This window comes from Neopelma chrysocephalum, unplaced genomic scaffold, assembly GCF_003984885.1.
Source record: "Neopelma chrysocephalum unplaced genomic scaffold, ASM398488v2 Primary Assembly neopelma1_23, whole genome shotgun sequence".
NCBI lineage: Eukaryota > Metazoa > Chordata > Aves > Passeriformes > Pipridae > Neopelma > Neopelma chrysocephalum.
The window spans coordinates 30,878,439-30,895,581 of record NW_020897691.1 but is presented as its reverse complement, the minus strand read 5'-3'; the positions used below and the strand labels follow the sequence as shown (position 1 = coordinate 30,895,581).

The 17,143-nt window shown below is 38.4% G+C and overlaps 1 protein-coding gene across 1 annotated transcript in view; it reads right to left on the bottom strand.

The window, feature by feature from the left end:
* Nucleotides 1–17,143, bottom strand: part of MAN1A1 (mannosidase alpha class 1A member 1) — a 109,643-nt gene that overhangs the window by 81,881 nt on the left and 10,619 nt on the right. The window contains exon 3 of the mRNA XM_027692310.1: nt 6,452–6,532. Coding sequence (XP_027548111.1) covers nt 6,452–6,532 — 81 coding nt within the window. The remainder of the gene's footprint in view (nt 1–6,451; nt 6,533–17,143) is intronic.

Below are 17,143 nucleotides of genomic sequence, written 5' to 3'. Positions count from 1 at the left end.
AAATTTGCCCCAGTGTTCTGCCTTGAAGAGCCTAGGCAGGTTTCCATGCAAGCAGGTTCTTAAAAGAACAAGCCTAATGCACTGCTGCAATATCGAGGCTGAACTAGTGACCTCCTGAGGTCACTTCCAAGTTGAATGGCTCCAGGATTCAATCACAAATCTATAAAAATGAAACAAATCTTAAAGATCATTTCAGAGCTCTAAAGGAACTAAACCATGACACCACTGAAATACTGATGTATTGCTTAAAAGGGGCAGCAGATGGATGGTAGGTGGGAAACAGGACCCAAATCTGAAAACAGAGCTGCAGAAAACTACAGGTAATTGCAATCTTCTGGTTTGTACCACAAAGGGAGCTCTACTGCCAGTCTGTGAAAACAATTAAGGAGGAGTTAAGTGGCATTCACACAGAAGTGATCAAGCTGATACAGCATGCCTGCAGTTTCAAACAGCATTAGAAATCAAGCTTCCAAGGCATAAAAGGAAAAGGCCTCTTGTTAATTAGTGTCAAATTAAGCGAGAGGAAGCAGGAGATAAAACGTGGTCAATTCTCACAGTGGTGAGCTAAGATCCCCAAGGCACATACACTGGGAACTTACATTCTGATTTGCACTAATAGGCCAATACCTTTGTAAAGGTGACAAATTTCATTTTCCTAACATTCAAGACTGCTAAATGATGGATTATATATTCTTTTGCATTTATGGAACTTAAATATTCTCTCTGAAGAGACACCTCTACAAGAGAGGGAGAGACAGATAAAATAGCTACAGCTAAATTCTGGATAATGCCTCAGCACTATATGAAGTCAGCAATCTTCTGTGGTCAACCTCGCAGAGGCAGCTCTAGATCAATAGCATCTGCATCATTATTTCATGCCTCCTCCTCATTAGTAAGACAGCTCTACAATCACTGAGGGATGGTGGTTTTAAGTGAACAATGACTAGGTCTGAAGTCAGACAGGAAGCCAAGATCATCAAGTGATGTTAAATAGTGGCACTGTAACTCTGATTCTAAATGCAGATATAAACTAATTAGGTGATATGTCATCACTTTTTTTTTTAACCTCTAATTAACAGCTGGTAAAGAGTCAAAGTCCTACATTTATCATCAAGAAGAACAGTTTGGTTTTTCGCTTGGTTGTTTTTTTAGGTCTGGGGGTTTTTTTGGTTTGTTGCTGTTGTTGCTTTTTTGTTTTGGTTTGGTTTTTCAATTATTCTTCCTTCATCCTAATCAGGATAAATTCACGTTCCTTCAAACAGGTTGTACTGCCAGAGTAAAAAAAAACCTCAAAAATCTGTCATATTTCTGCTTCATGCCATGAAGAAGAATGGCAATATAAGCATATTATGAAGGAAGAACAGCTGTTGAATGCAAAATATTTTGATTCTGGGACAAAAAAAAAAGTTACTTATCCCATTCAAAAACCAGAAAAGCTTCAAAGGAATCTGCAAACTTACCAGCTGGATCTGAAACTCATGTGTTCCTTATTCACTTCAGAGCATTTTGGATTTACTTTTTTGCTATTTAGACAAACAGCAAATTAGAAGCTCCTTCTATTTCTGCCTGCGCAATGTATTCTCTGATTGTGGAACCAACCTTCAAGTTAAACAGTTTCCTTATTACACAGCTTTAGCAGTGCCTTTAAGAACCAGCTATGAGTAAATCAGAAGAGCTAGAGAATATACAAGGCTGATCGGACTAAGAGCAGCACCATACATGTACCATGACTTTCAGCACCAGTATCACAGTTATTCCCAACAGTGAAAATTACAGTGCTCACAAGTAATGTTTATCATCTCCATGAATTCCAAGAAAGCCCTTAGTTGCTGTTAGAGGATACAATGTTGTTGCCCTCCAAAAGTTAACAAATTATCTCCTTATATGACTACATGTGGAAGTTTGTGAATATCTGGGTCTGCAGAACAGGGGATCTTGTTGCATCCAATACTCCTGACCCTTGGTATACCAGAATTTTACGTCAGACTAGCAAAGTACAGCAAAGCAGTTATAAAACAAATTTCTCCCTTACTAGACATCTTATTTTCCAGCACCAAAACAAAGAGTTGCTTAAAATTACTTACTTAGTAATGAATTCAGGTTTAATTTAAAGAAAATGATCAAGAAATTTGCAAAAAAAAAAAAATCTGTCCCATTCTGATGGGTTACATTTACCATATTACAGGCTCCTACCAATACTTTCATGTCAATACTAGCAGTGCTTTAAAAGAGCTAGTTTTATTTTTAATAATCCCTTACAGTCACTGAGACTCATAAAAAAATACCAGGAAAGCATTCGCATGCAATATTACTATGAGGGAGTTAAAAAAACTGAAACAAACCAAAAAACAACCAACAAAAACAGAGCAGCGCTGAAACAGTTACATTAAATCAAGTTTTTTGCTATTTGTAGCTGTTTTATAAATGAAGTTTGATATTTGACTGGCAATCTATCTAGCTTGGATTTAGGTAGTAATCTAATTTTTTAAAAAAATTAAAGCATATGACATTTCTAGCACTTTCAGGTATTTCATATTAATTCAAGTAAGGCAGAAACTGTAGGAAGTTTAATAGAATGCATCTCATAGCTCCATTTGCAAGCGAGCAGTACACATAGTTATCAAACGGCAAAGTATTCAATCTGTTCATTTTTAGAATGATTCACATTGGTGCCTTTATCTAAATGAACTATTATATGAGCAGGATGTTTTAGGAACTACTCAATATGATAGGATATTCTTTAATCATGATTTGTTAGACTTACAAATGATTATGGAACATACAATGTGTTGCAGCTTTGGATCATTACCCATGGAAATGTAATTAAGAAGTACAAACAATAATTATTTCCGTCACTCCTTTTACTGAAACATAGCTTTCTTTAATTAGGATATTGATAAGTGAGCACAGAAAATGTAAGATTTTTTAATAGTTAATCTGATAAAGAATTAATTGAGCTTTTAACTGAGAAAGTTTAATCCTCCAAACAGCGTGCATACAGATTATGCCACCTCTTTAGGAACACTCACTAATATAATGGACTAACAGATGATTAAATATATATTTTCTATGGTAGCAGCCAGTCTCTGGGGCCCTCAGACCTTTCCACACCTCTCAACAGTGCTAGTGAAGGAAGACCCACACAGCATGGAAAACCTCACTCTGCTGCATCCCATTCTTTCCATAGGCAGCGGCTGGCTATTGCATCAGCATCTTGGATTTAGGAGACAAATTATGAAGTTTCCCCAAGTCTAATAAAGGCAGCATGTGCTGAGTTGCACTCTCTAAGCCACCAGGACAACTGTTTAGGAACATCATTCTGTCTCAGACAGCAGATGCCTACCGAAGAGTATGAGAACTAGTGGCAAGCATGGGCGGTGCCTTTCCTGGCCTGCAAGAGCTCAGCACCCTCCTTAATTATGCACCTCTTTTTTGTGTTTAAGAGCCCATTTTAATTTCATTAATGAGTCTGTCATTTTTAGAATGGGCATTAGCGTCCATTATCGACAACATTCCACTGCAAAGAGTTCCACTTAATTATCCACTCTGTGAAACACTTTCTTTTGCTTCAGATGTCTCCTCATTTCATTTGTACAAGAGTTTTATTGGAACGTGGGTGTTGCTATCAATCTAGTCCAAGAGGTGGTGGTAAAGCTGCCTCTCTAAGGATGAAGGAATGGTTGAGAAGCAATGACTAGGTGTTAATTAGGAGAAACTATAAGCACCGATTGAAAGCAAGACTGCACATTAACAGACACTAGATACAAACCATCAACATATATGTGAAATCACCAGCACCAATGACAAATGGTTTAGGCATTTCTTGTTGCTTGACGTAAAGGCTCACATGCATTCATCTACCAGCTTGTCATCTGCCAAGAAATATTCTCTGCTTCTGTCAGAACTGGTTAATTAAAGTGTAGAAATAGGTTATCCTGGAAAATTCACTCCTGTTTGCCAAATAGATCAGCAGTGAAAGATACAACTATTTAATCCAAGAAGAGCTTTCAACTGGAGACATGCTTAGATATGTTTATTTCTGTGCTGAGTTACTATAGGAGGATGAGTGATTTTCTTCAAGAGTCAGAGATGAAACATAAGTTAAACAATATTTAGGAAGAATCAAGAAGCCATCTCCCAAGCACCTCAGTTTTTTTCATTACTGTTAATTGTCTAAGTGCAATTTTTTCCCCCCAAAATTACAAGGCAGTTAAAATACTAAAAGCTGTTTATTTTAAGACATTAATGTCCTTTCAATACCAGCTACACTCAGGACAGGACCATGGAAAACAAACAGGTAAGTCTTCTTCACACATAAAAATGTCAGAGGAACTTTGTTTCCTTTTAACTGCTTTATCAGGTACATGACCCCAATTGTACCTGCTAAGGCAGATTTAACGTAATGAGAAATTTTAACAAAAACCAACACATACACCATAGAATTTAAGTTAATTTAAAGTGACAGGCTCAAAACAGAACTCTATCAAGTATTTGGGAAATTTACATATGAAAAAATTATCTTTTTTAGGGTTTTGTGGAGTTTCCACCAGTAATTACCGTGGATTTAAAGAAATCCAATGATAAATTCAACTTACAGTTAAAGAGTATTAACTCGTGTAATCCTACAATAAAATACTACTATAATACAGAGACAAAAATACGAATTTAAACTAGTAAGATTAAAGACTTTTCAAGTGCCAAGCTGTAGTGGGTTTCTGTGGCTGGGTTTTGGTAGCGGGGGGGGGCTACAGGAGTGGCTTCTGTCAGAAGTTGCTAGAAGCTTCCCCTGTCCCGAGGAGCTAATGCCAGCTGGCTCCAGGATGAGCTTCCTGCCGCTGGCCAAGGCTGAGCCAATTAGGAGCAATAGTAACACCTCTGTGATAACATATTTAAGAACAGAAGGTTGTTGCACAGAAAGAATTCCATCCAGGGAAGAGCAGAGTGAGAACATGGGAACAACAACGCAGACACCAAGGTCAGTGCAGAAGGAGAGGGAGGAGGATCTCCAGGTGCTGGAGCTGAGGCCCCTGCAGCCCGTGGTGCAGACCATGGTGGAGCAGCTGTGCCCCTGCAGCCCATGGAGGACCATCGGGGTGCAGAGACCCACCTGCAGGAGGGTGAGTCTGTGGAGGAGCCCATGCTGGAGGAGGTGGATATATGAAGGAGGCTGTGACGCCGTGGGAGGCCCAAGATGGAGCAGGGTCCTGCCAGGGACCAGCAGCCCATGGAAAGGGAAGTCCATGCTGGAGCAGGTTTTTCCCAGGTAGGACTTGTGGCCCCTGTGGGGAACCTACACTGGTACAGCTCATTTGTGAAGGACTGCACCCCATGGAGGAGTGACCCATGGGACAGCAGTTTGGGAAGAACTGCTGCCGGAGGGATGGACTCACACTGGAGAGGTCCATCAAGGGCTGTCTCCCGTGGGAGGGACCTCACGGGAGCAGGGGAAGGACTCCTCTCTCTGAGCAGCGGCAGAAACAACAGCCGACTGTAACCCCCATTCCCCATCCCCCTGCACTGCTGGGGGGAGGAGGGAGAACATGGAAGGAGGGGTGGGGGGCAGGTGTTTTTAAGACTATTTTATTTCTCACTCTTTGGCTCTTATCCTGTTAGTAATAAATATAAGCACTATCCCCACTTTGAGTCTGTTTTGTCTGTGAAGGTAATCAGTAATTGACCTCTTCTAGCTCTCATCTCAACTCATGAATTCTTAGCTGCTTTTTTTTTTCTCTCTCCTCTGTCCAGTTGCAGAGGCAGAGTGAAAGAGTGGCTGTAGTGGGTATCTGGCCAGGGTCAACCCACTACACAAGCTAAAAATTTAAAATATCATAGTACCTGTGACTTAATATGGTACCTGTGACCTGTGAGTCTTTTGAACTTCTCCAGAAATACTACAGAATTGCATTTAGTCAAAGCTCTTAGCTGAAATTGCATCTTCATTCTCTCTAGAACCCACAAAAGGCAATAGAGATCAATAAGTCATTAACGCTTTAAAGACATTCACATGCATAGGCCTACAAGTTTTCATGTTTTGGATGGTTTCATGTCTTTTCCACCGGAGTTGAAGCTTCATTTTCAGGAAGGCCAACAGAAGTAGAGTTTATAGGAATTCAAGGATATGCTTGAAACCCATTTGTGAAGTAGGAAGCTGATGTACCAAATCTACCACTATCATAGCATAGGAACTCCATAATTACACACTATAGCACAAAGCCCAATAAGAATGTACTGGTATGGTTCCAACACAGGAAAAGGACCTGAGTATCATTTAACACTCAAATGAAATAATAGCTTTACGACTTATACAAAGCAACAGTAATAGAAGAAAACCCATTGGACTGGTTTTCAAAATTTTAAACACATTTAATTTGGATACATAAAATTATTAAACTAAAAGTTTACAACTTATCCAGATGATGATACATCAGATAACCCATGTGAAATATCTTACCTCTTCTCCTGAAAGATAATAAGCTGAAAGTAGTCCACCAACGAAACGAATGTTCACTTCAAATACAGAAATTTCAGCATTCTGTTGAAATAAACAAACATTTATTTCTATACAAGTTTGTTTGTTTGGGTTTGTCCTTTTTTTTTTTTTAATATATATACATGCAGATATTAAGCCACAACAGATGTGCATAGCAAAACACAGAAGATAAAGGGAAGGTTAGATACTAGAAAAAGGTTCTTCACCCAGAGGGTGGTTGGGTGCTGGACCAGGCTCCCCCGGGGAGTGGTCACAGCACCAAGCCTGACAGAGTTCGAGAAATGTTTGGATGATACTCTCAGGCACATGGTGTAACTCCTGGAGATGGTCCTGTGCAGGGCTAAGAGTTGGACTTGATGATCCTTGTGGGTCCCTTCCAACTCAGCATATTCTTGATTCTGTGAAGCATTTTATAGCATTTCCTTCTCTTCCTCATGTTAACAAAATAGCCTCTTCATTTTCTTCATACTGTTTAACTTTCCATCTCTTCCATTTGGACAAAAGGCTTTCTCCAAATCTACATATCTAAATACTTCCTTGCAGATGATTCATCACTTGCCCAAAAAGTGCTCTCAGATCATGTGTCCTACACTACCTCACCTCACACCATCTCTTCTCAGACACTGAGCTTCTCAGCTCTTGATCAGAATGTTATATCAAGGGTTTTCCTACTTCATTCTAAATGCAGGTTATTGTAAAAGAGGAGGTAACATTAGAATGAGTTAATTACATGAACATGATAAAAGTGTAATCATTATGTGTATTCACAAGGAAGCAGATGATCTTTCACTATTACAATGATGGCCCTTCCCAAGCTGGCCTGGTCTTTACCAACGATAGAGACTAGGTCTGTGGTAATGAGCAGTATAGCCATTATCTATCTCAAAACTCAAAGCACACTCTTCCTTGTCTTCCAATATTCAAACATAAATGAAAAATTTGAGTCTCATGATCACTACATGCTCTTGTTTTTCACCAAGTCTCTCCAGTTTTACCCTAACCATGACATTCAATCCACTCAAGGGATTCAGTTGAAAAGGTGATCTAGTGAAGTTGCTTAATTTTTGCTTTTTTCTGTAATATGACTTTTTACATTTTTGTATTTCTGTAGAGAAATGGTACCCAGCAGTCAATCCTCTAAAATTTTTTGGCATGTAAATAAGGTGTTTGACTTTCATTTGTTCTGAGTTACTGTTGCTTCTATTGAGTTACTTTTCCATTTTCTATTTGCTAACATACACTATAGCTATATTTAATATAAATCAATGCATGGTAGAGCTGCGTGATTTTCCTCTGAAGGGCTTACAGGCTTTTTTTTATTCAGCTAGATTTTGTGCTTTTCCAGTTTAAACATTCAGATGTCACTCTAAGTAGGAGGGAAGACTGTTGCCCCCTGTTTTCTATGGATTTTCAATTGTAGTAAACTGCCTTTGCAGAAAAAAAGGAAAAAAACCCCAGCACTAGGCTACTTACTAGAAATATTACTTCATGCTTTTCAGTTTGCAAGGTGCTCTGATTAAGAAAAGGTATCTAGACACATTGCAGAGTTGTTCAGTGTTTTATAACTTGTAAAAGTACAGACTTCAAAACACGCTCACAGAATTGCTACAATACTAGCCAGTTTACACTCAGGCACTTACCTTTTTTCCTCTAAAATCTGTTCTGCACTTCTCTCTCTAAAAACTGAGGATATCATTTCATTCACAGAATTACTCTGATTAATATATAATTCATATAGTATATATGTGTGTGTCTGTACAGTTTTTTAATACACATGAAGTGCAATTCAAAGGGGCAGACAAAGTAAAGCCACCCCATACATCTACCTATTGAAAACTCAGACTGGCATCATGTGTTAAAATTGCAAACTGAAAAAGTTATCTTGCTGTCTTGCAGTGTTAAGAACATAACATTTTTTCAAGTTTATTTTAAGTGTACTGAAACTCTGTAGTTTCTCCTCTGTCACTGCTCTTCCAATACAGAGCTAATCTTATTCTTTCTGGGAAAAAATTACAAAGGAAAAAAGCAGCTTAGTTTCTGTTTCCAACATTTCTGGTTTTTTCAAAATCTGGTATTTCTGCTTCCAAGTGCTCAGTGATTGTCTCACTGAATTCAGCAAGAAGACAAACGAAATAACTGGAAACAGGTATTTGCTTCAACTTCAACATTTCTGTGCATGCCTTTTTCTTATACTGTAATACATGTTAAACCTGGGAAGATGGCTATAAAAACATTTAAATCCTCTACAAATCTGAACTTCCTGGACAATAAACCTGTACACCTCCAAAGCAGGCTACCTGTGTAAGAACTTGTAGTGGTTTGAGCCAGGTTTTCCCCCTGAAACTAAGAAAGTGGTAACCCCCAGGGGGTGGTGACCCTTGGGGCTTGACCCAATCGGTGCTCCTGCAAAATATAAACATATCTCTGGAGACCGGAAGAGAAGCAGTGGTTCTTGTTGTGAGAAGAAGAGGTGGCCATGTTGTAGAGGCCACGAGGAGAAGGGGCTCCGGCCCCTTGGGGGCCTCTGCCCCCCCCAGCCCCCGGTTGGGGGCTGCAGGGACTCGGAACAGTGTCAGACTGGACTGAGTGCCTGTAGCTAGGAGCTGGGGGAGTTTCTTCCCTGTAAATAGAAGTGGGAGACGCTGGGAGCAGCGACGGAGCAGCAGCAGAACAGCAGTGTCCGAAGAGCAGTGGCAAAGAGCCAACTGATAAGAACCAAGAGAAGCAGCAGATGCCGGTATGCAACTGAAGCAGACACAGAGTTGTCTGAGGAAACGAAAAGAGCCAGCAGCAGAAAGCAGGACAAGAGACCCGAGCCAGCAGCAGGAAGAGAGTTTCGGAGGGTAAGAACTGGACAAACCAAAACCCCCAAACTCGCTAGAGACCCCTCTGAGAAAGAGGAGGGGGTGGTGGACTGAGTGGAGTCCTAAAGTGCAGTATGCACTACAGAGAGGAGCTAAGAAGCTCCGGCCTCCTGAGAGCTCAGCCAGGATGGCCAAAGGAATGTGTGTGGAGGGGGTGACCTTGGGCTTCCCCCCCCCCCTTGCTGCAGCTTCAGAGAAGCTGGCAGCCATCTTTGAGGCAGAGCACAGAAGCTCTGTGAAGGGGCTTGATTTCCCCTGAAGATACCAGACTGTCACGAAGACCCCCGTGCTTCGTGATATGACCGTGGTGGAACGACCTTGTCTGGGGTTACGTAGTCCACGGAAAGACCCCCGTTTGAGGACGGAGGGCCAAGGGGCTTGGAGACCCCCTCGTGTGTGCTGGCAGAGAGCCAGCAACTACTACTGCTGCCTGGAAGAGAAGACACAGAGAGCCTGCTGCCTAGAGAGAGACCTGTTGCTCAGAGACTGGAAGGGTTCTTTTCTTCTTCTTCTCTCCTGGACTTTTATTTGGAGGGAGAAGAGATTTGGCCCATTGTAAATATTACTGTCATGGTAGAGATAGATATAGAGTTAAGATTGTATGCAGTGTATTATAGTATTTATTTATGTGTATAGTCTTTGTAATATATTCCTTCCCCCATATTGAGTCTCGTGTTTTTGTCTGGAAAACCCATCTCACATGGGGTTGAGATGTGGGTGGGGGGCTAGGAATCAGAATTGGATTTTGGGCCTGCTCGAACCATGACAGAACTCTACATTATATATATGTTAAATACAGAAGTCTGCCTTAACTAAATCCAACACCTGAGACAGCTAGTAAAGAATTGGTCTGACTTAAGAAAGGCTGATCTGACCTGATCTAATTGAAGAAAGGGTGATTGAATGAGTGACAGGGGCCATTTCTCTTCCCTGGAGTTTGAGCTAGCTGAAACTCCTATGAAGAATATTTTATATGAGAACCTTCTTCAGAACTTCTGGTTCTTTACATTTCAATTCTAAGTCTCAGCATACGTCAAGAACTTTTCTTTGATGGGAAAGTTGAAGCTGTAAAGAGGTAGGTATTAGATGAGGAAATGAGTTAATCAGATATCCCAGACACTTGTGTTTCCTTTGAGGACTGAATTAAATTACTTTTTGATTTTTCAATTGCCTGAAGTAAATTGAGTGATGTATGACCTGAATATTTTGTCTCCAGAACCTTACATTTTGCCCTTCTGGATTTAATATGACCACTTAATTCACAAAGCCAGGGTTATCTTTCAAGGAAGGCAAAGGCCCTTTAAAAAAAACTCAGTATGTATGCACCGATCTTTTTCTAGAAATCAGTTACAGACAAAAAGATGACTTGGAAGTTATGTGAATAAAGGTTTTACTGTTGAGCCACAAAGATTAATTACATTGTAATCTTGAATGTTTGTTGAAGGGGTGATCTTTCAGGACATTTCTTGAAGGTAACCATTGTTTTAATGTTATCAAATTTCCAATATGTCACTTGAACACACCTCTGACCCTTTGTTCAAAATCCTTGTTTCTCACTAAAATTTTTATACAAGTCACCGAAGCAAATGCAATCAATGAAATGGACAAACATTTTATTAATGGTAAATTTGAAAGCTATATGCTTAATAACTATGTATTATAGTTATTCTTAAACTCATTATACCAGGTTAGTATATTCTTAGCACAGAATTTACAGCAATTTTCAAAACAAAGTTTTATAATTTCATATCAAAGATACATTCATGAAAAGCTCATGTGAAGAAGCAGTCTGTTAAGAAAAGTGAACTTCTCCTAAAAGTAACAAATTTCTGCTACACCAACTTTATCCTTCTTTCTGGTTTGATTTTTAAAATTTTTTGTATGACACATTGAAGATGCAACACCCTGATCACTACCCTCTTTTCATACTTTTAATCATCCACATACAGTTTGAACAAAGTCCATATATTTCTACTCAGCAGTCAAATCCTAAGTAAGCAATATTATTTTTATTTTGCTCTCAGATCCAGCTGTACATAAATACCTTATGATCCATTTAACAGTACCAAAATATAACAGAAAAAACTTCGATCTGAATTTCCCAAAATTTCTACTTCATCACCTGGAGAGGTAAGACTGATTTTATTTTTTCTTTCAAATTTAGCCTTCTCTTTCAAACCATCATTGTATCATTACATAGCAGGTCTGAGAAGTGGTTGAATTATTTCCATTATATCTAATGGAAATTCTGTAAGGAGAGGTGATTGGGCATGCTTATTTCAACATGACTATAATGTCCCTTTTTTAAGATCCTAAAAGTTTATAAGATGGTGCCGACCAATTTGATAGATACCATTTCTAGTTTTATGGTCCTTTCATTAATACCCCAATTAGACTGCATGGCCATGTGCTGCATATGAGAATATCTGAAACACCTTTGTGAGTACACAACTGTGCTAATATCTTATTGTTTCTATGAAATATCAGCTTGCTCTGCTATTTGGAGGTCTACATTTTGTCCTGACAAGGGGAAATGCTAAAACAGGGGCGGAGGAGAGGGGTGGTGTTTAAGCAAAGGGACTGTAGTTCCAGTAACACTCAGGAAGCTGCAGAACTTTACAGATTTAACCAGTAAACCTATTAAACCAATTTTTTTTACAGAAAGGAAGGGTGACAATACCTTAGGAAATCTCATCTTCAAAAAGCAACAAATATAACCAAATGGGGTGGGATGCAGGGGAGAACATTGGCTAACTTGTGTTACTCTTGCATTTCTATTTTATTTGCAAACCTATGACATGGCCAATCTGATCTTAGCTGCATCTCACCACCTGACTTCCCTTACCCTTCTGTAAACTGGAGGATTAAGTCTACAACTGATAAATTACTGAAGCTTCAGTCAGCTGTGATTGAATTTAATATCAAAAGCACTGTTCAGATAACGACTGTCAACTGGGCTCTCCTGAAGCCTTTTGCCTATTGGACTCCTTCAGCTTCCCAAAAATCTCTTTCCTTCAAGTCTTCCTCTCCACAATGCATAGACCAAGATAAAAACAATTTCCATCTGTGTTTTCTTATGGGAAGTCACCCTCATTTATGAACACAACATCTGAAATACAACTTGATTTTTTTATCCAATGTGAGCTTCCACCTGGCACTCACCAGCACTGGTTACTTGTTCTGCCACTCACAGTTCAATTGGAGAAAATACTGTCTGCTCTTTACACAGAAGAATATATTCCAAATAATCAGGCTACCTTAATTTATATTTGATAAAGAGCTTAATATCTTAGTATTTATAAAGACAATAAAAAATAACATCACAAATCTTACCAAATAATTTGTTTTGGTCTTATTTATTGCACAGATTCTTTTCAAAACTTTCTTTCCTTCAGTTCTCCTGTTCTTGTACTACCAAGAGTGCATAGAACTTCAGTCACTTCATCTGCATTTCCACCTATTGCTCCTGCACACAGGGAATACAGCGACTCCCCCCAAGCACGCACTCCATACTGTACGATGGCAAGCAGCCCATATCCCTTAACAACCTGTGCAAGAGAACACCAGGGGCCCTACACTGAGCAATGCTGAATAATGTATATAATTTTAGACTAAAAAGTGGACACAAAGGACCTACATTTCCTGTGAAATGAGATGAACTTGTAATTATTATTACTATTAAATAATAGTATTCCCTGGTGAAGCACAAAGGTTAGGAACAGCAACAAATCTTAGCATTTTCAAGTAGTCCAGGAAGTATGATAGAGCCATGGAGAGTAGTACAATAGCTCACTTTCAGCTACTGTAATTAAACAAGATTTTAATTACTTGCAATTGTGGGGAAAAAAGTTTCATTCATATTCCACAAATGAAATTTACTGGCAGCTTGCTAAAATATTCAGTTCCCAAAGACATGGGAAACAATTTAAGCAACCTTTTTATTGCAAGTATCAAAGCCTGGTTATTGCATAACATGGTATTTAACCTTGCTCAAGTCCCTGTATGGCAAACTGCAAGATCTTCAACAGGCATAAAAATAAAGTGCTACGAAGGCATTAATGAACTCTAGCAGCAAAAGAACCGCATTTAGTAATAAAGTTGCAGGATCTCCTTTTAGCCCATCAAAATAAGTTCTTACACAGAAGCAAAACAAAATCAAATCACACTGAAGTCTATCATTTGGTGTACTAGCAAGTTATGCTGCAAACTAGTAATCAAATAGTCCCAAAAACTAAACAACTATATTCAACTGTTGGCTTTCTTAAGATACCTCATTGACCCATTATACATGTAGCTGAAGTTCATTTACTCACACCTCCCACACAATTTTTATTTTTTTTTTAAATAGGAAAGCTATTCTGTTCCAAATTGTTGTATTAAGAAACATTCTGATTTTCTCACTGGAAGAGAAAAACCCACCAAGAATAAAGCACCAAAAAACCAACTGCCTCCAAGTAAGAACATTAGGTTGTGGACTGCTAAATATAATTACAAGTCAACCATAATACCTACAGTTTGAAAGTAGCATGACTTTGATTTGTAAATAAAGTTTGAAATACGCAAACTGGGTTCTAAAAGTCTGCCCTGTTACTGACTGCCACACCACAGATAGATGTGAGCCAATGATAAATGCTGAAAGTGTTAATAATTAGATGCAAATAATATTTGCTATTCTGGGATCATGGAAAAGGATGAATGCTCTGTGTGTGTGTGTGTGTGTGCAGGTTCTGAAGCAAATGATAAAAAATAGGGGCAGAGAAGCACGTAGCAGTGTGTAGCTGTAGCTAGGAAACAGCCAAGCTCCCTAGAGATCCCATGAAAGACTGGCTCCTTTTTCCTCCGTTCTAATGTACTGATATACAACCCAGCCGGGTGCAGCCTTGGGCTGTGTGCGAGCACTGCGAAAGGGCATGTGGGCAGCAGCATGCATGGGGAGGTCAGAACAAATCCTTAGCTATATTAATTAGAAGAGCAAAAATAAATCCCCCAGGGAGATGAAGTGCTTTAACAGAAAAGAGAGCACACATCCATGGTGCAAGAGCATGGATTTAGCCACTGTAAAGGCCAACTTTTTCCAAAGGTATGTCTAAATCTATTAAAACATTGACAGAATCAGAAAACGTAACTTAATGCCTGAAGGAATGGCTCAGTTTGGCTGAAACTTCAGCAAGATGTCAAATACAAAAAATTTCAGCAGTTTGAACAGAAAAACAGCTCCAAGCATTGCAACATGGATATCTCAGTTATAAAATCACAGGGCTACCAGCTATAGCTATAACGAAAATAGCCTAAGCATGTTATACTCCAAAAGGGGAAGCTTCCAAACACATCCACTCACAAGCTTACTAAAATGCACAAGTTTGCTGAAAAAGGTGTCATTTACTTTTCTACAATTTTCCTTCAGGATCAAAACCTATTTTCAGAAAGGTAAATAAGAGTAACCCTGACATCCAATTCATTGAATTGCGGGACTGAAATCTAACACATAAAGAGATGATGACATCTCCCATTAAGTCATCTTTATTCCATAAATGCTTTCATGTGGATAAACTAGTGCCTACTTTACAAAGTGACATTAGGAAACTTTTATGATCAAGTGATGAGAATCTGAGTGCTGGCCAAATAATTCAATGTGTACAATGAGTATCTTATAGAGTTTGAAACAGTTTCCTTTATCCAGCTGCATTGACATGGAACACAGAGAAAAGATTCTGCTACAGACTACAGTCACAGCTATTTTTGTAAAGAACAATTTAACATGTAAAATACATAGTTCTAAGGAAAAATGGAGAGAAAAGCTAATCCTATTTATGCAAATAAAGTCCAAATATGTCTCCTCAAAACCTGATTAGGCAGTCACTGCCCAGGAAATAACCAGAAATATTAAACACAAGTTTATACTACTCACAAGAAATAACCATTAAGGATATGTTAGTGTGTCAGTTTTTAAAAACAAATCACTTTCATGAGAGAAAGGTTTCTAAAACAGGAGCATGTAAGAGTGCACAAAACATTAATGCAGAAAATGTTGAGCAATGCCTGATACACTATAAATGCTTAAACACAAAAGACCCTCAGTAAGATACAAATACAAAACAGCATTTAAAACTAGAACTTATATTTAAAGTGAAAAACTAAAGAAGAGTGAAAGCTGAGTAGCTTCCGACAATCCGGCCACTAAACAAATGCACGACCTTTATTGAAGTTGGTGTTGCAGTTATTTATTTCCATTTCCTTTTTCCAATTTGGGAAAATTAATCTACTCGCTGCTGATGCCAAAGTAAAATTCAATCCTATATGATTATGAAGCATTATGAGAATAATTTTGTGAGGTGTCAAACTCTAGACAGCTATTTAGAGGAATATCAGGAACAAGATACTGTTACTGATGCATATCAGTATTATCTATGAAGTAGCTTTGGTAAATCTGCTTGACTGCTGCATTGATCAACTAATGCAATACAGGATTTCAGACATTTTGAAAGACTTCATAGCTTATAAGCATTACTGAGAAAAAATAAATGCATTAACAAGAGGATCTGAAATTGCAGACAATACCATCCATAAGGTTCCAGTATGACATATAGCAAGATTTATGTACCCACAAAGATTTTTGTGGTAATAACATAAATCACTCTACAACACTACAATATTTCTCCAGGTAGAGCTCAGCTCATCCTTTAAAATGGAGTTTGCTATTTTCTATGTTGTTTTGTTCTTAGATTTTTAAACATCTTAACAATGCCAAGCTAATAAGACAGGAATTTAGTATTATAAAAATTCTTTTAGGAAAAAAAAATTTATGCACAAAATAAAGTTAGCATGTCATTCAGGCTTCTGACATTACTCAGAAGCACTGTTTAATATCCTGTATTTACATTACACATGTAAATATAAATGCACACTAAATTACTGCTTATATAAACTGTAATATTCACTCTTATTAACTCCTTCTTAAAATGATAATTAATTCTGAAGCATGTAAGAGAAGCTAATTAATCCTGGCTTTTGCATTACCTATTAGAAAGAGTACTTTGTTTTCAGAAAGTGTTTCTAACATTACACACGTCAACTACAAGAGCTTTTAAGTGCTCTGTGTACTGTGCCTACAATGCTTTCTTACTTTATTACACTGATCAACAGAAGTACTCTATCAGCTCGCTATACCCAGCAATTACAATAAATCCTCTGGCCCACAAAAGAAAAAAAAGAAAAAAAGACCAAAGCCAGGACTTCTCAGTTTAATTGATGTTTTTCAGAGGTTTTTGCCTGTTCAGGGCCTTTCTAGAATAAAACCTTCAATAATGAACTTTGTTCTCAGCTGCATATTTGCCAGTTAATAGAGTGATTTGTACTTGCAGTTGTGAAGACCTGGTGCTTCATAAGACTAAAGCAGCTCAGTTGTGCCAACAGTTCAGCCTAACTCATGGGATTCAACTTCACTGGAATAGACAAAGGAACCTAAGTAGTATGTATGGCGTGTAGCTTTCTCTAAACATAAGTCAAATTTGTGGAAGATTTCATGAAGTGAAAATGAACAGTGTTTACATAACAAAAAAATTAATGCTTGAAGTGTCTGGATTCTTCTATCCAAAAGAGCTGAAAAGGCTGTTGTTTACTTTACAATGGTAAATACTCTATTTCCTTTTTCCTTTCTTCAGTCCAGCTTGCCATCTACCTAAATCTCTTAGATTGAAAAAGAGCATATAAATACAACAGTAAGTTTCTTACTTATGTTCCAGCTTTTTGCCTTCCTTTGTCTATCAATGATCTAAATTCTGCAGCCTTG